Raw genomic sequence first — 26,292 nt, forward strand, 5'->3', positions numbered from 1 at the left:
CGAAGTTGCCCAGATGAAGGCGAAGTTGCCCAGATGAAGGCGAAGTTGCCCAGATGTCCGCTGTTTCGGTTTCTGATCAACATTTCGGGCGATTTTAACACCCTTGTTAAGGTTCAATACCACCCACTACACTTCCCGACCATTTTCGGTCGTTTATACACTAAAAGCTCGGATCTTTAAACTTCCAAGATCAAGAATCATACCTTTTTGAGCTTGTTTGGATCTCGTTTATCTTGGTATCACCACTAATCTTTCTCTCTTACCCGGACCTCGCTCGATCCTTCCTTCTTTCTCGGCCCGGCCGGCGGCGGTTTTGGGTGTGCTTGGTGTGTGAGTATGTGTGTGTTTAGGAGAGTGGGGAAAATGAAGATATTTTGGGATTTTGGGGGTATTTATATCCCTGAAATCCCATTCTCATTTAACCCATCTCAATTAATCCAAGTCCAAGACCCGCTCCTTCCCCGACATTAATCAATTACGCGAAATCAATAAACATAACTTCCTTTATTCATCATTAAAATTTTAGGATGTTACATGTGGGTAAAGTGTAGAGAGAGAGAGAGAGAGAGTGCAGAAAGACAGAGAGGAGAGTCTGAGTTAGAGAAAGAGATCTTCTATATATATAATAAGTTAATTGTTAAAATGTTATTATTAATAAATGGGGAAAATGACCGATAATTCTCTCATGTGCAATGCACATGACCAGAGTTAACGATAAAATCTAACTGGGTTAGGGTTAAAGGACAAAAGGTGTAGCATTTTGAAAACGTAAAGTACAAATCATGTAACTTCTAAAGATAAAGGACAACGAGTGAAATCTGATACAAAAATAAAGGACAATTTATGTAATTCTGTCAAATTATTATTTTGAACTTTATTCGGTCGGGAAAAATTGAGCGTTGTTAAAATTCAAGCGTTGAAGCATGGGCATTGGTAAACCCGAGCGTTATGGTGGCGAGTTAAAGCAAATTTCTTTAACTTTCAACGGAAAGTTAGTACCTAACATTGTTACAAAATTAAAACCTTAGTACCCAAACTTACAACTTTTAAACCTTGGTACCCAATCTTGTTACTTTAGGGAAACATCAGGAACTAAGTTTGTAATTGTCTTTTGTTTAAAAAAACTTAATTATTAATATTTATTAGATAAAACAGTATCGTAGTTAAAACTAATTAGTGTGAAAGTAAAAAGAGGTCCATTAAAATGTTGACACGTGACACTGAGTGGGTTTATAAATTGATGTGGTGCATCGAACGGTTTGGTCCATCTTTTATTATTTTTTTTTTAAATATTTTTTTCATATAGTGAAACAAGCCATGAATAGTTGTTGATGGGAGTGGTCTAGGTATGGTGGTTTAGGGTTGTATTCGACAGTAGAAGCTTCATCCCACAAGCAATGACAAAGCTTGGACGTAAACACGGAGCAGCTGGACTCAATACGTATAAAAAATATTCATAAACGAAGGGGCGGCTGTGCTCAAGTTTTTGAATGAAAACGAGTAAACTTACACTACGTAAATAACATTTACAGAGAAAAACAAGTAAACATTCAGTACCGATGCTTAAACCTACATGTGTTCTTATGCATAATGCATGATTACATTAAACAATACTTATAATATAGTATCCGGTCTATTAGAAGAAACCGTACTTCATTTTTTTCATTTCACTAGCATACATGGATTGAAATCACGTTTTAGTTATGTTCAATTTATAGCTTTTTTAACAAAGCCAAAGCTTATATCTTTTTTAGTTGTTTTTACAAAATAAGCTTAACTTAATGTTTGGTTTTACTTTTTAAGCGTATGCTTAAGCTTATATAAGCTAATTTGAATAAACTTATTTGAAGATGGTTTTTTAGTTTATTTAAAGAAACTCATTTGTATAAGGGTGGAAGTTACTCATTTGTCCTCAAATGATGGTGAATTAGTAATTATTGAAGCAATTTATTACTCTTACAAATTAAAGAATGATGGATTTAACAATTAATTAAGACACAATTAACTTGTAGAATATAACCTAATCCAAACACTTAAAATAGCTTATCAAATAATAGAAAATAAGCTATAAGCTAATTTAAAATATAAGCATAAGCAAAAATATAAAAGCTAGGCCAAACACCCCTGTAATGTGTTCTTATGCATAATGCATGATTACATTAAACAATACTTATAATACAATATCTGGTCTATTAGATGAAACCGCACTTCATTTTTTTATTTCACTAGCAATACATGGATGAAATCACGTTTTAGTTATGTTCGGTTTTAAAAAAAACCAGTTCGGATCGAAATTGCGTTTTCGTTATGTTTGGTAATGAACAAACCGAACCGGTTTGGTTTTTTGCATATTCCAAACCGGTTTGGGTCAAACCGGTTTCTAAACGGTTTAAGCATAGAACTACTCAACCTGACCCAGACCGGTTCAGGTCGGTTTTAAACTGGTTTTAACCGGTTTTAAAACCTGTTTGATTGAAAATAACCCATACCGCTATACGAACCGGCGGTTTGGTTCGGTTTGGGAACCAGTTTGGTAGAAACAGTTTCGGTTCGGTATCCGGTTAATGGGTTCCGAACCGGTTTTTGTTAATACCTCTACTAATTATATGAAGAATTATTAACCATGAATTGAAAATTGAAAACAAAAAGGTCTAAATAAATACCAATTTCCTTTAAACAAAGTCCCCATCTGAAACCTCATATATCCAAAACTAAACAATTACCTGCTTATAACTACTCTTTTAACTCAAAACTAGATTCAACATCATCCAGTCTACACAAAAAACAACCATTTTATAAGTCAGTGTTGCGTGAGAAGGACGGTAATGGAACCGATTCTTGAGGGCGGAAGATAACAAGAACAGCAAACATGCCAATCATCGGGAGCACGAGAAGCCATTTTAGCAGTTTGTAGTAATGGAGATGAAAGGTTAAAGAGAACTCATCAGAGAAGTATAACCCGTTCTTGTCTGTCATCTCCACCACCACTGTTCCTGTCGTTCTAACACCGACTGTGGGCAACTTTATCCGGTATTTTCCAGGTTTGTCATAAATCTGGCTGCTTTTGATTGTTCTTTCGCCTTGGTAGTTTCCAGGAACTAATAATGATGTCTGAAACGTTTGAAGCAAGAAAAACCAATCACTACTTTGAATTTACATTTTACAACAAAAAAAAAATACACATTTATATAAGACAGTTACATTAGATACAAAATCATGTCTATTTCCTTTTTAGTTTTAAGATTAGGCATAAGATAACCATTCAATTTAATTTATTACATAAATTCAATCAATCAATTAATCATACCCAGTGGGATCCCACCAATAGCAAAGCTATAAGTAGGGTCTGGGGAGGGTGGGATGTAGGCACACCGTACCTCTATCCGACGGGATAGAGAGGTGGCTTCCAGGGCCTCAGCTCAAAGTAACATTGTATGAGAGAAAATAAGGGGCATTAAAGTTCAATAGTAATAAAATTGATAATAGCACGTAGTAAAATTAATAATACCAATACATGTATAGATAACAATATAGAAATATATGAAAAGAGGAAAACATAATGGTGTGTGACCAAAATCAGGTAAAGAAAAACTCCTAAGGTATTCCTTTCTCCCTAAAAATCCTTAGCCTTAATTCTAAGTCTCCAAGAATTCCTATCCTCAACCATGTCCTCTGAGAGGTTTAGGTCTAGAATTCCTATCTTCAATCATGTCAAATCATGTATTACATAAAATACATTTAAATAAAAAAAAACAGGTTATACAGGTCAACCTATAAATATCCCAGGTCGATACAACACGACCTGTGTAGCTAAACAGGTTCGAAGATTCAACCCAGGGTCCAATCATGTTGACTTTTATATCTAATGGTTTAATTATGAACAGGTTCAGTCATGTTAAATACATATAACAGTCGAGCGTACGAAAAAATAGTTGACTAAAAAGAAAATAGTCAAGGGCGTCAGAAAGTTTATCATGCCTAAACCACCAAAATCATTTTTATTCATATATATATATATATCAGATAAATCATGAATATAAACTATGAATATAATATATCCTCAACAAAATCATTTTAAAACTTCGAATCGTGTTCAGATAAATATGAATATAATAAACCACCAACATTATTTTATCCAACAGGTTTCCGTTTTATGCATTGGGGTCTTCAGTATTCGAATCATACTCAAAACTCGATTTGAAACGAATTCATAATTAAATGTTCAAATTTGATTTTCAAAATTTCGAATCTAATACAAATTTATGATTGTGGATTCGAATTCAAATTATACTTTTTATTATTAATATTTATATATGCACGCGCACACACACGCATACACATATACACAGGCACAAAATTAAACACTTATGATAGTTGGGTCTCCTAATTCATTATCCAGCCCAGTAACCAAATGTCCAATTGTTTGGGCCTACTAAAATAAAAGTTAAAAAATTGGCTGGTATCAAATCGATTTAGAATCGTATGCGATATTGAATTTCGAACTTGAATCCAGCTTCAAATTTTCAAAAACCCAAATACTTAAGATTATATTAATTCGAATATTCATTTTAGCCAATTTTAATCATTCAACTATCTTACCGTATTAAAGGCTAAGTATAACCTAAATGAGTCAATATTGCCACCTCTAGGCCAGTTGACCAATACAAATGGTCAAAGTTGCATTCCTAAACAAAAGTCAAAATTACCGTGACATTATACGGGGCTTGATATCCAGATGGCACCCTGTGTTTATCTACAATCTCTATATCAACCCAAAAATGTTTTCCTTCTTCATCCCGGAATGTTCTAGAAGAAGGTGTAACATAAACACCTTCACGGTCAACACGAGCTGCAACATTGTTGCGTCCTTGATTATGTGATCTCCACGCCTAACAAAGCAAAACATAAATGAGCATATTAAGAATCAATAAATCGAAGGAGTAACACGATAACAAAAATCATGTCATGCCTTGAGAGGATGATGTGGCGCAGGGGTTGAAAAACAAAACACATTGCCATTCATAGTTGTCACAATAAGATCAAGATCGTCTCCACCGTCAACATTGTCAGCCAACACCATGCTATATCTGTTCATTTTACAATTCACCAGTTTTAGCTAAACTTTAAATCAATCAATCAATCATGCTCAGTAAAATCCCACCGACAGCAAAGCTATAAGTAGGGTCTGGGGAGGGTGGGATGTAGGCACACCGTACCTCTATCCAAAGGAATAAAGAGGTGGCTTACAGAGAGACCCTCGGCTCTAAGTACATGTGTATGAAGCAAAATAAAGGAAATCAAAGTTTAACAGTTATATAAAAACTACTACTAATTATAATAATATTAATAATAAGATCACAGTTTAACAGCAATATAAAAGCTAATAATAATTATAATAATAATAATAATAATATATGTAAGGGAAATACCATTATGGTATGTGACCTAAATAAGTTAAGTCTAAGCCCTAAGGTATTCAATTCTCCCTAAAAATCCTTAACTTTAATTCTACTTCTCCACGAATTCCTATCCTCAACCATGTCCTCGGAGAGGTTTAGGTCTATCAAATCATGCCTAATCCTCTCATCCCAAGTCAATTTCGGTCGTCCTCTACCCCTCCTCCCCTTTATAGTAATGTTTTCTACGGATCTAACAGGATTCGTCGTCTGTCTTCTCTTTACATGTCCAAACCATCTCAATCTCCCCTCTCTTATCTTCGTTTCTTATTTTAGCTAAACTTTACAAGAAATATAATATATACAAACCAGCAAAGCATAAATTCTTAGCAATTCATCCTTTTTTAAAATTAATATCAGAAAACGAAGATGGGAATCTATGTTTAGAGATAATACTGCAATAAAAGAATAATGTACAGCAGTAAGATTTACTGGGGGTGTTACAGTACAACTTGTATCGAGTATTCGTGAACCGTTGCGGGAAGTTCATTTATGTGCATTCACTTAATATACAAACGAACATGAACAATATATTATGTTCATTTAGTTCAACGAACGAACACGAACACGTCTCATTTTTAATATATGTTCATGAACATCTGTTTGCGTGCGTTCATTTAAATTCATTTATGTTTGTTCATTTATTTTCATGATGTTTGTTAGTTTACTTATTTTTAAGTTTGTTCGTTTGGTTCATTAATACATTTAACTAAATTTTTAAACCCATTACAATTTAGTCTAGTTTTTCATAACTTTTTAGACCCAACAAATTGTTTTTCACATTTACTTTTATATAGTGAAAGCTTAGACACGTTCATTCATCTAAGTTCAGTTATATTCGTTCGTTTACGTTTATACCATAAACGAACAGATTAATTTTCTTAACGAAGAAACAGAACAAGAAAACTACAATCATTTAATTGTCCATGTTCAACCGCTTATTAAGTTAAAGTTAACAAACAAATACAAGTATGCTTTGTTTGCGTTCATTCGTTCGCTTACATAGTCAAGTGGGTTGAATAATAACACGTCAAGTTTTGGTCAAAATGAGTAATTTTAGAGTGGTTATAGTCGGATTTGTTTGACACATTTTGTTTTGACCATATATAAAACATAAAACCTTAGTTTAAAGAAAGAAAGACTTACGATGTTTCACCAATATCCACAACATCAGCACACGAAGTGGGCCCATCAATGAGATACAAGTAACCATCAAATGATGTTGTCACAATTGTAAGACCTTTCTTCTTTTCCCTTCGTTTGCTCAAATCAACCAACAAGACTTGATTCATCACTCTCCCATGAGTTCGGTATGGATACGGACGCACAAACGAGCCATCTTTTCCACTAAGAACATAAATGTTTCCTGATATTGTTGGAACCACCACATCCGTGTGCCCGTCTCCATCCACATCACCAACAGTTGCACCCTAGAAATAGAGAAAAATATGTTACGAAGACGACCCAGTCTGGGCCATTTCAACTAGGGGAGGCAATTCCTAGCACGACACCAAAAAAATAGGTTTTGGTTCGGTTGACACGACCCGTTTTAAAAATTTGTCAACAAGGACATGACCAGTTTAATAAGTGAGTTGGCTTGTTGACCCGATAAGGTTTTTTTTTAAAGATAATATTTAGATTTTAAAGATAAAAAGTAAAGTATAAAGCTTAAAAAGTGTGATTTATAACTTTTCCTCTTTACTAATAACTTATAAAACTGAAACTAATTTTCCCTTTTAACCCTTTCATTAACTATTCACTACAAACAATATTATTTTACTAGATCTAACTATCAAATCTCCAGTCATTTTCATTTGCTTCTTATAATCTTGACCTAGTCTATATATGCAAACCCAAGTTTGCTAATCGAAATGAAAACTGAAGAAACAACAATTAAAAGGATACCAATTGAAAAAAAAAAAAAGCTTCATTTGAGTCAGAGTAACTAACTGTTTAAACTATTTCAAGTCGGTATATATTACTCATATTCATAAATTCATAAATGATCATTTTACGAGTAAACCTGAAACATGACTCAACACGGCACAAATTTAAGCGGGTCTGACACATTTAAGTATAACCCATCCATTTTTTTTTACCTGAGAAATTAAGCTCTTAAGATGGGCTTCCCAAATTTCTACACCTTGTGGGGTCCACGCAGCAACGTTTCCGTGTGTATCAGTAGTAACCAATTCAATCTTCCCATCATCATTAATATCAGCAGCTATTACAGCTCCTTGGATTTCAGCCATCTCAAGAGGAAACTTCTCTCTTACCTTGCCTGAGTTATAAATATAAATAAATTAAAACTAAGATACTTTACTAATTAATATCTCAATAAATAACTGTATTACCTTTATGATCGAGGACATAAAATAGACCATAAGATGTGCCAACAAGGATGTCTAGGTATCCATCACCATCCAAATCAACCACCGTTGGAGATGAATATATATACGCACGGTATTTGGCAGTATCTGTACTTATATCCAACTCAGCAGTCCACTTAACTTGTTTGGTCTCAAGGTTAAAAACGACAATTCCACCACCAACATATTTTCCAATTTCAATACCACCAAGTTCCTTCACACGCTCTGGGTTATCATAGTATCTGTAAAAGGTTATAATGGTCAAAAGAGCGACTATGATTATAACACAGACATAATAAGATGGCACTCACTCCTGGTCAAAGAAATATGAGACTGCAACAATCATTTCTGAAACCCCATCCTTATCAATATCAGCTATCACCTGAAAATAACACGAAACGGGCATAATTCATAATTCCTAATTCATTCCAGTGCCACATAATCTAAGATTAGAGTGTACATGAAACCAAAATAACCAAAAAAACCAAACCCAAACAAAAATCGAGTTTAGTTTTATGTTTTTATAAACGCTAAATTTTTAATTTGGTGTTGACTTTTCATGATTATTAAAACCGGAAAAAGAACCAAACGTATGAATTTTCATTTTAAATTTTGAATGTTAAGTAATACATAAACAAACAAACATACATTGTAAAATCCCAAATATTTCAGCCCAGATGTAGAATAAACAATTTATCATTAAATACAAAAAAACTTGGGCCTAAATTCATTACAGTATTTTAGTCTAATTTTTTCAGTCCAAAAATTTCAAGCCCAAATGGTAAAACCGAACCTAATGTATGAATTTCATTTTTGAATGTTAAGTAATATATAAACAAACAAACTTACACAGTAAAATCCCAAATATTTTAACCCAGAAGTATAATAATCATTAACACTTTAACAAAAAGGAGTTGGCCCAAATTCATAATTGTAGTCCAATTTTTTTCAGTCCAAAAATTTCAAGCACAAATGATAGAACCAAAACTGAAAACCGAAAAAAAAAAAACAAAACAAAATCAAATGTTTTCAACGAATTTTTGGTTTTTGGTTACATTTGAGCCCAAAACCGACCCATGCACACATATACTTAAGATTTCTTAACTAATGGCATTAATGACTTACAGGAGTACACAAAATGTGTGAATCAACTTGCACATAGCTTTGAGATGCCTCATGTTGTGCTTCATTCAACTCTTCATCTCCCCACATTGTTTCATCAACATAATCATCATAGTCATAGTTGTACTCATCTGCCAGCTCTTCATTGTCACGGAGCAAATCAAAAGACGCGTCAGCATCAGCTTCAAGGCCTTCATCATTTTCAACAGTTGCAGCACGAACATCTTTTTGGTCATTGTTCTCCTGTGGTTTTTCTTCTAGAAGCCGTCTTCCAGTCTTTGTTTCATTATTAGCACCTTGTACATTTTTTAATATATTTGTTGATATATTTTGAGGCAACTCAATATGTGGGCTAGTTTTATTTTCTGCATTATTGCTGTCGTTTGGCAACTCGATATGTGGGCTAGTTTTATTTTCTGCATTATTTCTACCCATATTTTCCAATGAATCTGTACTTGCTTCACTGTCATTATGTGAACTTTTAACATGTTCATCCAATAAAGTACTTTTTGTATTATTTTGTGATTCAAGTTTCAGGGGCATTTCAGTCTTTGTCTCCTTATGCTCCTCCAAACCAGATGTATGGTTAGCTCCTGTGGGGGCTGTGGAAATGCTTACAAAAGGAGGCTGGTTAGCTATCTCTGGTACAGTTCACAATTTTTTGTTTTAATGATTATGATAATATCTAAAAAAACAGTTAAAAAATTCCTTATTAATCAAACTAACTTATCTTTAAGACTAACTAAGGTTAACCGTAGATGAATGCTTTATAGAATATACAAAAAAAATATATTGACCACAAAAGAGATAGTAAGTGAATTTACATAATAGTTACCTGCATATTAGTATGCAACAAAAACTTTAAAAATTAAAACAAATCAACATAGAACTTGATTAACATATGCATAACTATACAGTGATTATATCCTTCTCTTAAAAAAATTATTTGGTCCTATAAAATTGAGTAAAAATGCCTTTGGTCCACTCTAGTAGTAAAATATATATAATTTATTGTGCAATTGCAACATGTGTCCAACCACATGTGGTGCAGCTTTCGACAAAGTCAACAACCCAATTGACAAAAAGTAACTGCAAACTAGTCAAGCGACACTTTGAGACAAGTACAAGATTAAGAGACATGCGCTAAGAATCAACAATATTGAACAGATGTATTGTCGTATAGTGGACAAAAAAGCATTTACTCAATCACAAGATCTAAACAATTTTCCATGATTATTGTATAAGACCTTAATAAAACAAAAAGACGTACGAGGTATGGAGTGCAAAGCAGCCTCTTGAATAAGTTGATCATCGTGAACATCTGGATGAGAGTGATCAACTGGATCTGGGTTCAACCCCACATACCAATCCTTTTTAGCTTTTAGTCTAGGAACCTCTAATTTATCTGACATCATATAACCTGAAGCCCTGCATAAAACATAAAAGAAAATAAAACCGGATGTTGGATAGAAAGAAAAAAGGACAAAAATGCTGCAAAAACTAACAAAAGCCTGTACCGGAAGAAGAGCACCTCGCCATTGTATGTAGCCAAAGCTATTTCTCTCACGCCATCCTTGTCAATATCATACAAAAGTGGACTCGCGTGAACAGTTGATTGATGGAAAGCGGGCCACCCTGAAAAACCATTAAAAAATCACAATTATAAGCTCAATCATGTAATCATATTACTTTTTATCATCTCATTCACAACCTAACTAATCTTATATGTAATATACTTTCTTTCATTAGTAATTGGAACATTTTGTTATATGTTTCATGATATCTCAAGATTGTTACAATATAGAGCATTCACATCAAGTTCTTTATCTCCATCTATATAATTTTACTAAATATCAACTTTATCTAAAATAATCTTTAAATTTTATTTAACCTACCACATCTCATTCTCTATCTCTATGACTCTATCTTACTCACAAACACTTATTTTATTATTTGTTCATCTTTCTTATACACTCACAAACATTTATAGAGATCATACATAGTGGATCTGTATATTTAGAGAATCGCTATTCATAAAACTCGGTTTAAGATATAGAGATGGAGATAAAGATTCTGACGGAGATGCAAAATAACAAATCTCTAAACTTTAGAGATAAGAGATAAAGAAGATAGAGATCCTATTGTGAATATAGACAATTACAATAGTAGTGTAGATACTTAAACACAGAATCAAATAAACTGACTGAATGACACACCTGGCATTTTGTCACCATCAGAACCTTCCAAGACTTCCAGGTAGTGGACAAAAGATGGAACAACAACATCAAGTTTGCCATCACTAAGAGAAAGTAATGCCACCACAAAGAAAATCAATAATTACAGGATGCAAATTCTTCAGCCAAAAATGGAATAATGCTAGATTCAGAAGACAGTTCCAACTTCTTTTACCTGTTAATATCAGCGATCAAGGGTGTTGCGTATATGCTAGAACTAACTTCCGTCTGCCATCTTAGCTCCAAATTCTGAGGGCATTGTTTATTCAACAGTTCATCCTCATCACTATAGACAGAAAACATGTAAGAGCTGGTTATAGAACCAACTATAGCGATGTACATACGAAAAGCGCTAAAAGCATAACACACCAAGTCTAGGTCCCTATCAGTCTTCCAGTTCTTATATTCTAACTTACAGACAAAACACAAAATAAAAAGGGCAAAATACCGGTTCATTTTACCTCTTGATGTAGAAAGTAGTTTTTCTTAAAATACATAATAATAATAATAATAGCTGTTATAAAGTGTGCTTCAGCTAGAAGAACAGAATCATCCTACTTGTCACTGTTATGTTGTTTAGGCATCTGCCTCTCAATTATACACAACATCGTCGGTCACAAGATATAATCAGAAATAATAGAGAACTAATTGACCAAATTAAAATGCTAGAAATGGAGACTTACAAATTAGGATATCCTAAGCTATCATCGGTGGCTTCACCTTCACGAAACTTATTGTTGGATTTTGCTTCTTCTCCATGGATTATAATAAATGATATAGAAAACAACAGAAATAAAACCCTAATTTTCATACCGTGATCGATCTTATCTCAGAATCTTAATACAAAATCAAAGTATGCAAAAATGAATGGTGGATCGATCGACAAGAGTTGTTGAGATATATATATATGTATATAAGACAGACTCTGACCTCAATTCGATTCACATCCGGACATTCATTTACTTCTCTAAGTTACAAAACAATTATATATTATTATTAAAAAACGAGTTGATTAAATATAGAAAAATGAATTACATAAGAAGTTAATAGTAAAGGAAAGTATTAATGTATAGTGAAAAAGAATAATGAAGAAAACATATCTTATCTTGAGTCGATGTGTAATAATTAGGAGAAGATAAGCTTGAATCAATTAAAAAGATGGTAATAATAACACATGGACCCGAAGGTTAATATTGTAAGCAGAAGAGCCAAAGTAGCTACATTTTTAATTTAATTTAGACGGCACCATATGAAATGCTGCCTCACCCACTAATGCGTTGCTTTAGGGCGCCTCATGATTTTTCTTGCCTCACGTAAATTAAGGTGTTTTCATAATGCCCCAAGCGCCTCTTTAAACCAAGGGTGTATCTACGAGTTAACGCTAATTCGATCGGTATCGGGTTATGACAAAAAAACTAAACAAACAATATCTATAGCAAAAGCTAATATCTAGAATAAAGCAATCTTATTTGTTAGTAATTTGAATTCCGACCCTGAACTCGATCGGCACTTCTTTCCTTCGCTCTTTCAATCTTGATCACGACTGTGATCGAACACAGTAGATGGGTCTCAATCGCCTTGTCAAACTTTAATTATGAATTTTCGATACAGCTAAATCAATCGTTCCTTGTCATCACGACTTTGATGATGTCCCTCCTTCTACCAAGGATCTAGGTGATGAACACCTACATATTTCTCGGGGTTCTTCTCGATAATGGCCTGATCGATTCCTTCTGATCGATCACGACTTTGATCAAGGTCTTCAGTCTCCTTCTTATCAATCACGACTTTGATCGATAAACAACAAGAGCTTAACTACTTGGATACCGATTCAAGAATAAATTGATATGACTCACAAAACGAAAGCGCACGCATACGAACTCCCAATATCATATAGATGAAATATAACTCAAAAACTCCTATTACACATAATCTGTAACTCTCACCGTGAAATGTTAACTTTGACCCGGTATCATCTGTTTATATTGTTAACTCTAACTTACTATACCAAATTTAATTACAATGCAATTAGGAAAACTAAATAACTATGAGCGACTTGTGACTTGCAGTCCAAAAAGAACAAGGAAAATGATTGGGGACAGGGTCACGAATATACTCGAGTTGGGGATAGCCGAAACAACACAACTATATATTTAGAGGAGTTCTAGGGTGTTAAGACTGATCAAAGGAGATAAGTTTGGGTTATTTAAGACAAATCAAATGAGATAAGTTTGATGACAAAAATCCACCTAATTCGAGTTAGAAGTTAGAGGGTGATTGTTGGTAATTTCAAATTCCAAGTCACAAGTCGGTAAACTTGGAGACCAATATTGACAAGTCAATCATAATTGGTCATGTTTCATCTAACTATAATCTATTAAAGCAACACCATTTTGTTCACATGTTCTTTTCATAGGTTGTCCACATAGACATCCATGTCATCCACCTTCCATACTTAAAATTTCCACATATTAACAATAAATTAGTAATCAATGATATTGACTTTTATATTTTTGTAACTTATTAATGTTGAGAGAGCTTGAGCTACAGTCGATTGATCAATTCATATCGATTATCTAACGGATCTAGTTATATGGTATGCGCATGTGGGTAATAGGTTAATCAGTAAACGAAGTGTATGAATAAATTGGCAGAGTAACGGCTTGGAGAGAAAATACTTTAAACACACTTTAATTATGTAGGCTGGATAAACCTATATATAGAAGACGAATGACATTCGTTACACATTCCGTAAGGAATGGCCTTCATTCGTCTTCATTACATTAAATAACAAAATGGTATAGCGAATGACTCATTAGCTATACCCCATTCGTCAACATTCCATAACGAATGGATACATATCAATAATGATTAAGGTCCATTCGTTAAACATCCTTAACGAATGGACATGAATAACAAATTAACTATCATTCGTTAAACATGCTTAATGAATGACTACATAAAACTTAACGAATGGATTGTAATTATAAAAATACCCTTACCTTATACTAATAACAAATCACAAACGATTACAAAGACTCGAGACGACCAAAACCATGCACTAACAAACACCCCCTTGTCTCTTGCTCTTTGTCTTTAAATTACTTGAACCTCTTAGTCTTCCAATCATGAAAACTATGAATCCCAAATGCGTGACATACACGAACAACACGTTGGAATTGCATAGCTCAGTCATAGTCTTCTCGTCTGCAAACAAAATCTTGTTCTCGAACAAAACATCGTTGTCGGTCTCTGACAAATTAACAAGCCACATTGGGTCTTTGACTCGTATAAAATTAGTCTTCAGACCTTTTCCCAAAACAATCACCGCCTCGTCCATTCTGTTGTCATAGTACCACCGATTAAATGGCAGATGACGATATTGCGGAAAGGTCTTCATCGGGACTCGCTTCATAGTCTTTGGCGGCTTTACTTTAAGTACGAGCTTCCTCCAACCAGTACGAGGATCAATCTCATTAATGTATTTCCTGGTTGGCACCTGTGATTTAAAGAATTAAAACCCGTGGTTGACCTCAAAGAGCAGATGTTGATGAAACCATCCTGCTAACTGATTTCCTCCATGGTTAATGAAAGGCCGATTGGCGAGCATTCGCACATCCCACCTCGGCAGTGAGAGAACATCAGTAATATATTGAAAGTACTGAATGCCATTCTCCCACTTGATAATACATACCCTTAACTCCGAATCATATAGCCAAGATACGATGCCACCTTTGACTGTTTGCACGGCTTTAAACGTAGTCTTCTGATTTGCTTTGGCGCGTGCACTGACATCCAGCTTGTGTTATTGATCAACATATCGATAAGCTTCAATAATCTTCGAAGTCAAGGATTTGTTGTGATTCCCGAACCAACCCTCAGCATCAGGATCCAACGAACTTGACCCTTTAGCTGATACTTTACCCTTTTTCTTGGTTATCTTCTTGAGATGATCTTCAGCATCTTTGACATGTTCTTCAGTAAATGATGGAACACCCTGATCAACATTTGAGCGTGTATAAAGATCAGGGCATTCCTCTGTCATCACATCTTCAATCTCGATCTCATCGTCCTCAAAAATAAACGACGTATTCCCGTGTGGAATACTCGTATCAAGAAGGACTTCCTCGTCATTAAATACCTCAACATTTTCCTCAGCCTCTAACGCATCCAACTCTTCATAGATTAATCCCAACAATAACGATATTTGATTACGTCAGGGCATGATCAACGAACTCACCCTCCTCAATATCGTCAGCATTAGCAGTACTCATCTCCATACCCTTTTCATAACCCATAACTAATATGGTGTTAGCTTTGATCGACTCGATAGGCTTGACATTAGTAGTATCTTGATAAACTACTATCTATCGATCATTGCCCTCACCACCACCACCACTACTAGTGCCTGCAGCAGATGAGCCGTGAGCTTGTTTCGGCTCACTACCACCTGCACCAGCAGGATCAGGATATTTATCAGTATCATGATTCTTCAGCTTCTTCAATGTGTCGTATTTACATGTCAACTGAAGAATGATGTCCTCTTGTTTCTTTATTTTCTCCCCCCTGAGATGTAACAATCTCACGAAGTTTCTTTGTCTCCTTCTGGCAGTAAGAGATATAACTCATCAGTCTTCTTTGATTTATCAGCATCTAGTCCTGTTGTTGACGATCAGCTACCATTTGATTCTCGTACAAGTGAATCAAGCTGAGAAGCATGTCCATCTGCTGAGCGTGCAGTAAAACATGAAAGTTTGGTGGAACAGGCTGCACCGGGCCTTGTGGATGAGTAACTCTCATAAATGATGAAGCCAAAGGTTGTGTCGGCGTCATTGTAGTAGCAGGAGAAGTTAGCATTGATGTCACATGAGGTGTAGGAAAGGGAGATAATATCTATTGAGGAATCGAGCCAAACCTCGGATCTGATGATGCAGTCGTCGTAAGAGTAATTGCCAGGGTTCTAAAAGTAAGTGACACCACCGGCCTTTGTTGCACAGACGACCTAGGCATTTGTGAACCTATTTCCACACCCGAACCATGCCTAATCCGACCCTTGGGCGGTTGATCTTGAAGCTTTTCCTTGCCCTTGCGTTTACATTGAGCAGCATACGAACTGGCTGCCTCAACTTCAGCACGTCGTCCATCACCCCCATTTCCACCGTCTCCACCTTCATCATAACCACCATCATCACCATCGTTCCCACCTGGTCCCTTTTCATGTTCAGAATCCGAGTCGTCATGGATCCAACGATCATTATAAGGACATACATAATCGGGATTTACCAAATGACCAATTAGACGTTTGGTCCTTAGACGATCCTTAGGAGACTCTTACCTATAAGTCATCATTCTCTTCATTGTATCAACTGTCATGTGTTCCAGCTTTAACAAATCATCGTTCAAAGTCTGATCGATTACAAGATCAAGAATCAGATTTTGTATAATCAACTGTACGAATCGCGGATACATTAAGAACTTGTTGCGGCGATTCTTAACCAGACAATTCTCCTTCAAATGGTAGAAGATGAGCTCAAAGAAACTAAACGGTTTGTTCAATATAAGTGCAACAAATGCTGATTAAAGCATTATCCGACATTCATCATAACCACCTTTTCGTCCCCTAAGGCAATGGATCAAGACATGTAGTAAGTACTTGTATGGAGCACACAAGTACACCTTGTTATATTGGGAACGCTCAAGGTCTATAATATAGAACAAGCTTTGAAATAATCCACGTATTAGCGCCTTATCGAATTCACATGGAAGATCCATGTTATCACCAAACCTCAACACCCGACGTATCACACCAGGAGTGATCGTGATAGTCGTTCTGTTTATCTCGGTAACGATGTGGTTCTTGGACTCCACATACTTGGCTGAATCCCAGAAAGGACGGATCACGCTAAAATATATAGGAACATGAGCAGTTATAGCGTAAAAATGCGATAATATCTCCAAAGAAATCCTGATCCGCAAAGTTCTCATGTACGAATGCACAAATATTGTGCTTCTTGTCAAATGGTAACACAGGAGCAGCTTGAACTTGTTGTTGCTGTGCTGGAGGTTGTTCCTGTTGTATATCAGGTTGTGGATCAACTACTGGTACATCTTGGATCATTTCGTCAACCATTGATGTAGTCACAAAAACCCGAGTATTAGTAAAATAGAACATAATTTTAATTTAAATCAAATTTCAATTTATACATAATAATATTGAATTCTGTTTAAAATTACAAGTTTCTTTGTTATCTCATTTCTTATGACGAATGGTGTCATTCATTGTAACGAATGGAATGATTCGTTGTCATCACATTACGAATGAGGACATAGCGAATGGATAAACCCATCCATGTAGTTTGTAAGACGAATAAGGGAGTCATTCGTTACAAAACTATACGAATATGCTTGATTCATTATAAGATTCAACAACTATGTTCATTCGTGTCAATTAGATACGAATGACCAAACATTTGTTGATAATAACGAATAAGCCCCAATAATTAACGGAGTTTTACCAACCAGAGTCAAGGTCAAAATTGAAATTTCATAAACAGTCAACATGCATCAGTTTTTCAATTAATCCATGAAACACAACGATTCATTATAGAAATTGCATCATAACACTCGTATATTCATCGCTACTTAACCTCAATCAAGCATTAATCCATAAAACAAGTTTTACAGATGAATTTTAGTGAAAATGATAACCCGTTAATAGTTTAACTAATTAACCTATCTAGACTTGATGGCTTTTGGCGAAAATCATTGCGGTAGATTCGTTAATACCTTAAGAATCTCATATGATCAACAAAAACGTGTTTGGTTATGGTCGAGATATCTGGAAAAATTTTGCAATAGTTTTGCTTGTTTTTGTAATAAACAAGGTTAAAGGATGAGTCGATCCGTTCAGCCTCTGTTCATTATAAAGGACAATATTGCACACAAACCAAGACACACGAATTAACCCATTCGCTAATTTAAACTTAACGAATGGTTCATAATCGTTGACTCATTCGGTAACAACGGCAACGAATTAATCTTAAGTTAAATTTCATAAAGAATCAGCCCAGATTCGTTCTTCATTCGTTATCATTATTAATGATGAATGAGGTCATACATTATCAGTGTAGCGGAAGCGAATGATGTTAACGAATAATCTTATTCGTTATACAATTAAAAGATGAATGACCTTCATTCGTTATCAATGAAGATAGCGAATGGACTCTATTCGCCATGATTACTCATAACGAACATGAATTAAATAAACACTTAAAACATGAAAACTTTCTTTTTCAAATTTTAAGAATTAAATAATGCATCGAAAACCCGTGTCCCGATTAACTTTACCTTAAGAATCTTACCACTCAGAGTAAGATGCAATACCTTAACGTGCTTTGCGTTCAAAAACATAAGTTAAATTCAATTACTTTAAAGCTGATTAACTTAAAAATCTTAAATAAGAGAATTAAATAAAAATGTGGGAAAAATCTTTTTGGTATTTTATTTTTCAAATTTGTACCATTTAGCTCGAAAATTGAAAATAAAGCAGAAAATATACTAAAAACACAATATTTTTGGATTTTTCTTTATTTTTTATTTAAAACAAATAAAACAAGGATAAATATGAAAACTAGTCTAAGAAATCAATACATATTTTTGTGAGTTGAGCAGTGAATCATATTGACCAAATCGCCCTTCCATCTCAGTTTTATATTCAGCGTTATTATGACTAGAGTTAAGTCGGTAATTGATATTGTTGTCCACTTAAATCTTATAACAAACCTTGAGTATTTTTGTGATATGATTTAATTTTCAATTAAAGCACAAAATATCAGAAACTATCAGCCCCTAATCTCGGTTCAGGCCTAGTTTGACTTTTACCATGTCACCCAACATCACTTAAATCATTATGCTGCTGATCAAAGTATAGATTTTATAGATTTATATGCAATCTAAGCTCATAATCCCCACTACAAGGTATACCCTTGTTATTAAGCAATACACCAAGCTTCCTAAACTGTGAGTGATTATGCACGAGTTCATCTGTAGGCATAAAGAAATTATATCCTCGGGGTCCGTTTCTTACTGGTATAAAGACGCACACAAGGGAGGAACAATGTATGACTAACAATGGATTTTGATCAAGTCAGTAATGAGTTTGTACGATGTACAAAAGTGATCAACTTTAATGACTTAGGGTTCGCTCTAAAAGCATTTGAAATATTTATGTTTATGAATACCCAGATAATAAGCCGCATAAAGACTCATAGTGTCCAGAAACCGAATGCGTCCCATCAATACTGGATTTGAGGCCATAAGACCATACACCGTTGAAGTGTTAACCATAAACTAGATGCATTTTATTTAGAATTTTTGTTTTTGGTGATCAAACAGACATAAGGCTTGAGTATGACAGGCTATTACATTTCTGCCTTCACTGCCAAAACTTTTGGAAGAGACCAACACCCCTTTCAATTTGGCAGTTCTTTATGTATATATCACATATTTTACCTTAACAGTTTGTTTAAGACCTATCAATGCACCAATGCAATTAAGCACTTAGTCTTTTAAACTTATTTCTTTCTGGATATGGGACTAGATGATCAATGTACTATAATTTTCTCTTTTTTGCTTCAAACTCATTTTTAAGGAGCAATTTTTTAATGTTTTTGTATTTTTTTTAAATATTTGAATGTTTTTGGCTTTTCTCTATACAAACAAAAAATCACAATATTTTTGTATTTTTCCATTTTCTCCCCCAAAAAGCAAAATATTAAAATTACCAAAACAAAATAAACTTTACAAACAGAAAAATGATTATCCGAGCTTAAGGATATCAGCAAGAGTTTTCAGTCCGTTCAAACCAAGCAAAAAGTTAAAGCGAGTTTATCAAAAGCTTTGGTAAACATATCAGCTTTCTAAACATCCGTGTGCACTTTTTCTAGATCAATTAATTACTTTCAAAACAATCACGGATAAAATGATATCGAATTTCGATATGCTTCGTCTTAGAGTGGTGCACTGGGTTCTGCGTGATACATATAGCAACTGATTTTATCAATAAATAGGGGAGTAGTAAGAAGCTTAAAACCGTAATCCCGGAAGTGTTGCTGGATCCAAAGAACCTGTGAATAGCAACTCGAGGCTGCCACACACTCTGCTTCTAGGGTTGAAGTGGGGACCGTTGTCTGCTTCTTACACTGCCAGGAAACAAGCCGATTTCCTAAAAATTGACAACCTGCTGTAGGCGACTTGAAATTGATCTTTCATCCTCCATAGTCTGAATCAGAAAACGCAGTGAGATCAAAACTATCATCCTTGGGATACCATAACCCTATTTCAGGATTACCGCTCAGATAGTGAAACATACATTTAACCGCCGCCAGATGAGTCACTCGGGGACTCGATTGATACCTGGCACATAAACAAACAGCAAACCTGATATCAGGACGAGAAGCAGTTAGATACATTAAAGAACCTATCATTGCTCGATACAGGGTCGGATCTACGGTATCTTCTAATTCATCAAGTGACAAATTGTGACCCACGGGAAGAGGAGTCGAAGAGACTTTTCCGACAGTTATCTTGATCGGCTCAAGACGTCGTTCATATATTTCGTTTAATGAATGATAATTCTAACGTCTGTCTGATGAACCTGCAACCCTAAGAAGAAATTAATCTCCCCAATCGAGCTCATCTCGAATTTCGTCTGCATTGACTTCTCAAAATCCTTACACAGCTTGTCGTTCGTAGAACCAAATATGATGTCATCGACATAAATCTAGACGAAGAGAAAATCTTCTCCGACGGCCTTTTTAAAAAGAGTACAATCCGTAGTCCCTCGTTTGATCTCACTATCTGTAAGATGGTCAGCAAGTGTGCCGTACCAAGCTCTCGGGGCTTGGTGTAGACCATGAAGAGCCTTGTTTAAACAATTAACACGGTTAGGATAGTCCGGATCTTCAAAAGCAGGAGGCTGTTTCACGAATACCTCTTCATGAAGTTCTCCATTAAGAAACGCACTTTTGACATCCATTTGATAAATTTAATGTTCTTTAAAGCTGCATAGGCCAAAAACATACGTATAGCTTCCAGTCTTGCAATAGGAGCATCTACTTCCATGTAGTCTACGCCTTCTTGCTTATGAAATCCTTGCACGACCAACCATGCTTTATTCCTTATGATGACCCCTCGATCATCCTTCTTACATTTAAAGACCCATTTGGTCGAAATAGGCTTCATAACACTATCAGACTTATCAATGAGATCCCAAACACACAGTCAACTAAATTGTTGCAACTATTCTTGAATAGCTTCTACCCAAGATGAATCTTTAAGCGCCATACGAACACTCGTCGGTTCCATTTGAGAAAGAAAGCAGGTGTATTTTTTGAGATTCATGATTCCCGATGATTGCATATCGGCATACGCACACAATACATTAACATCACTCATATTAGAAATTTGATGGCGTGTTTGTACACCGACATCAAAATTAGCAATGACGTTCTTAGAGGATGATAAGTATGAATCCAAAGAGTTGAATTCTTAGGCACAACAACATTATCATTTAAATTAGTAAGGTTCTCTTCAGCATCATGAGATGATTCACCAATCTCATGAGTTTCAGGAAATGTAACTGAAGAGGAGTCAACAAACTGACCATCATGCGATGAAATAGAAATAACAGACGCATCAGGAAGATCATCTTGTGTAACATTATCATAATTAGAAGTTGAAGACTGCGGTGTGGAAAACAATTGATCTTCTAAATATGCACGTACCAAGTCTTCGTCAGGTTGATCAACTATGGGAGTGAAAGAATTAAATAAACACTCATAGTCAAACATCCAATTAGGACCCTTTCCGGCAGGAGGTGTTGTATAACGTTGACAATCAACATGGTACCACTCTTCAACACAGCCTGAAGTGAAGTTGAAGACCCATTTCTTAGGCGATGCATAGCCCAATAAATAACCTTCAATAGTTTTTTCTTCGAATTTTCCTGCATTTCTTTTCAACATGGTGCAAGGACACTGAAAGGTTCCAAAAACTTTAAATTAGGTTTTCGATTGTTCAGAAGTTCATAACTTGTCTTTTGTAGTTTCTTCACAATCAGAACAAGATTAAACGTGTAGCAAGAAGTGTTCACCGCCTTATTCCAAAATTGGATAGAAAGTTTTTAATCTGCTTGCATTGTTCTTGCAGCTTCAATCAGTGTTCGGTTCTTCCATTCAGCAACACCACTCTATTGAGGTACATATGGAGCACTATATTCTCGATGGATTCCTTTCTGAATACAAAAGAAGTCTAATATAGTGTTATTGAACTGCGTACCATTATCACTCCGAATACGTCTCACCTTGTGTTTATACAGTCATTCAATCTTCGTGATTAAATTTTGAACAAAAATAGGTGTCTGATCTTTAGAACTTATAAATAACACCCATGAGTATCTTGAATAGTCATCAATTACAACTAGATAGTACCAATCTCCAGCAATACTTGCACGATTCACAGGACCAAACAAATCCATATGAAGTCGTTCCAAAGGAGTATCAATGGAATTAATTAACTTAGGCGGGTGTGACTTTTTCTTTTGTTTGCCCTTTTTGCATGCAACACAATGATCGGTCAGCTTGAAATGTTTCAGGAAAACCCCATCCACCAAATCATTTGTCATCAGATAGTTCTTCTTTTTGACATGAATGTGACCCACGCCTATGCCACGGAATCAAGTCCTTCTCAGTTGCTTTAGAGACAAAACACGTTTCAACATAAGTCGATACCTTAGTATTCATATTAAGTACATAAATATCATTTGACCAGGAGACCGCATTACAACCATGTCTTTTGGAATGACATATCCCGGTTTAAGTATTATGCATTCCTTGTCATTAAATACAGTGGTGCACTTTTTATCACAAATTTGAGGCACGCTCAACAAATTGTGATCTACTTAATCACAATAATTTACTTTCTCAAATGTAATATGACCATTTGATACATCTCCCTCTTTTGTAATCATTCCCCCAGAATTACACGCGAAAGCTACATAACCCCCTTGAATATTTTTGACATTTGTTAGTAGGTTAATGTTGTCGGTAATATGACGAGAGCATCCACTATCCATAATCCAGTTTTAACCAGATATTATCTTGGATAAACTGTACACATAAAGATAAAATGATTAGTTCAAAAAGGTAGCCCATGCCTCGGTCTTGAGCACCTCTTTAATTTCACTTGAAAAGTTAATTTTGATTGAATCCAAATGTGGTTTAGCTGCTTGTGAATAAGTCGCATGCCTTTTCGACTTACGTCTCAAGTATGCAGCTTGAACTACATTTATGTTCACGTTTTTACAAATTGGTTTCGTAGGAACAAATTTGGGTTTTAAATTAACATTTCTTTCTTCAACATGAATCACCTTGAGTGGATTCACATTAGAAAACATTATGTGAGTCTCATCATCACAAGACATGGGTCTTTTCAGAATTTCTTTAACCAAAGGAACTGGTTTGGATTGTTCCTTGATAAACGAATGAATATTCTGTGATTTCTTCATTCCATAGTTTCTTACAACGTGACCACGTTCGCCAAATAAAAAACATGTTCTCATATCAACAAACGTACATTGTGGTTTGACAGAAACTGGTGTAATAGAAGGTTGATGAGAAACACCAGGAACATGCACTTTGTTCAAGTCATCAAATGTAACAGATTTCTTTTTCATATAAAAATCAATGTTTGAACATATAGAAAAACTCTATAACATGTCAGTTCTAGTTGAATAAACAAATTGAACTTTCTTAACAGATTTTAACAATTGTTTTGCTTTAACCAATGGATCTGTTTTGTTTGATACTTTGGATTTAGCAAATGCGTGTTTAAGATCTTGTATCTTTGAAGTTTCATTGTTAAAGACACTTTCGACCAACTCAGGCTTGATCAAATTAAGTGGAATGTCTTTATCAGCGAACACTTTGCTAAGACCTTTTAAATTAAACACTCGACCAGTGTTTTCATTAAAGGAATTTTTGGTTTTTCTGATTTTTTCGCCTTAACCTTAGATGTCTTAGTCTCTTTTATTTTAGATGTACTTGAACCATACACAGCTTTCTCAAATTCATGAGGTTCACACAAAATGTGATTCGAATATGGAATATTCAACTCCTTGTGTACAATTTCAGGTTCAACTACATCCTCAATAATGACTTTCTCAACAAAGACTTTGTTACTTTGAATATGCGGTTCATGAGTTGAGGATTTAACAGAAAGTTTTTCTTTGTCATTTTGTTTTGGTTTCTCCACATGAATGACTGGTTCAATTACAACTTCTTCCTTTCCCGCAAATGGATTTTGGGAATAGTCATCGTGAAATAGTGGAGGGATCACAACAAATACTAAACCATTTTTAGAACCATTTTCTTTAACAGATACTTCAATGATTTAATTCAACAAAAATGATGAATTTCTATACTTGTCCAGTTTGCGTTTCAACTCAAGAACCTCATTTTCAAGTTCAGTTATCTTAGTTCTTTGTTTGAGAATTTCTTGAAATTGTTTTTCATTAATAGCCATTTTCACTAAAAGTTGTGTTGTTAGATAATGATTACTTACATACAATCCCTTAATCTTATCCTTAGATTTCTTTTGTGACTCAAATGATTGTCTATATATATCCTTGATTAAAGCAAGTTCTTTAAGTAGTGAATCATTTTGTGCATTAATTAAATCAATTTTTGACTTAAATATTTCACAATTAGAACAAGACACATTTTCTGATAATTTAACAGAAACAGATGAAGAATTGACCTCGTCAATTTTTTCCAGGCAAACAAATGTAGTCGTTTCATGTTGCAAGAAACATCTGCATCTGGGTAGGTTTCAACTTCACTTTCAGATGTCAATCCTACTCCACTAGCATCTTGAAAATTTTCCACTTGATCAAACATTGCAAGATTAGCTTGATTGCCATTGCCCAACAGTAGTTAATTCCAGTCAATTCCTTCAAATGTGAGTAAAGCTTGTGATACCGCAGTCTTTAAAGAATCTCCACCAGAAGGTTTATCTTTCACCTCAGTAAAAGTCTTTCCTGAACTTCTGTCTTTAGAACGAGGTCCGTTGTATTCTTTCTTTAGCTTATCACATTCCTTTTATAAATGACCAAACTATTGGCAATTATAACATTTGACCTTCAATTTATCAAAGCCAACCCGCTTGTTCAATGACGGTAAATCTTTACCAGATCGTTGCATAAACTTCTTCATTTTTCGTACAATCATAGCCATGTTTCATTTGAGATCCATTGACCATTAACTCTAAATCATCAGGATCAATTTAATTATAATCTTCATCAGTCAGTTCACTTGTAGCAATCTTGATACACACCAAGTTTTCATAAGATGTCATGAATGCACAAAGGAAAGCAAAATTATGCTAAGCCTCCTTCATGTTTACATTCGGTGGTGCAGTGAAAACATTAGCAGTTGATCCACTAGAATTATCAGTAGAACCAGATGCCATAAAACACACATTTGGATCACTATAGGAAGATGATCCCTCTTGTTAAGTTTGAGTAAGTAATGCATAAATTGGAGCGGTAGAACTACTCACAGGTAAACAACCTCCTTATAAAGTTGGATCTTGTGTTTTTCTTTTAATGATTTTTGGCATTTCATATCATACTCTCGATCTTCAGTTTTCTGCATGAATTCCATTGCAGCAAGATCTTCATTCTTAAAAACTAAAAGTCTTTGAAGGTCACAACAAGAAAAGTTAAATTAAAAATTCATATATAATAAATGTACCATTTTTATTTCGGTTTTTATATACTCCCTCTGTCCCATTAAAAGTGTCCATTTTTCCTTTTTTTTGTTCGCCCCATTTCAAATGTCCACTTTTAAAATTTATTAGCTAATTTCTAAATTTACCCTTAAACACACACAACTAACATTAATAAACAACATTGATGGACCCACTTTCCAAGGGCATCATTGTTATTTAGTAAGAGAAAAAAAGTAATCATTTCATCCTTCTTAAACTTTGTGTTTTCAAACCATGACACTTTTAATGGGACGAAGGGAGTAATTTTTATACTTCAATTTAAAA

General features: G+C 34.8%; 1 protein-coding gene across 1 annotated transcript; it reads right to left on the reverse strand.

The window, feature by feature from the left end:
- Positions 1–2,609: 2,609 nt before the first annotated feature.
- On the reverse strand, positions 2,610–11,992 carry LOC143614675 (protein DEFECTIVE IN EXINE FORMATION 1-like). The gene is made up of 13 exons (XM_077088043.1): positions 11,865–11,992; positions 11,357–11,467; positions 11,164–11,246; positions 10,465–10,582; positions 10,218–10,375; positions 8,951–9,549; positions 8,137–8,207; positions 7,811–8,067; positions 7,556–7,737; positions 6,603–6,886; positions 4,970–5,087; positions 4,707–4,889; positions 2,610–3,111 (listed from the first exon to the last, which is right to left on the reverse strand). The coding sequence occupies exons 1-13, from the start codon at positions 11,990–11,992 to the stop codon at positions 2,794–2,796; spliced, it is 2,610 nt and encodes an 869-aa protein (XP_076944158.1). The 3' UTR covers positions 2,610–2,793.
- Positions 11,993–26,292: the final 14,300 nt, after the last annotated feature.

Source organism: Bidens hawaiensis, unplaced genomic scaffold (genome assembly GCF_021521415.1).
Source record: "Bidens hawaiensis isolate Kalapana, Puna unplaced genomic scaffold, B.hawaiensis_p1.1 tig00040695_1, whole genome shotgun sequence".
NCBI lineage: Eukaryota > Viridiplantae > Streptophyta > Magnoliopsida > Asterales > Asteraceae > Bidens > Bidens hawaiensis.

Bases quoted from the DNA above. Each gene is read 5' to 3' on its own strand.
- LOC143614675 (XM_077088043.1), bottom strand. From the start codon at position 11,992: ATGAAAATTAGGGTTTTATTTCTGTTGTTTTCTATATCATTTATTATA. The intron at 11,247-11,356 runs GTAAAAGAAGTT...ACTTTCTCTTAG, and splicing joins TTGATCGCTGATATTAACAG to TGATGGCAAACTTGATGTTG. The intron at 4,890-4,969 runs GCATGACATGAT...TTGCTTTGTTAG, and splicing joins CGCCACATCATCCTCTCAAG to GCGTGGAGATCACATAATCA.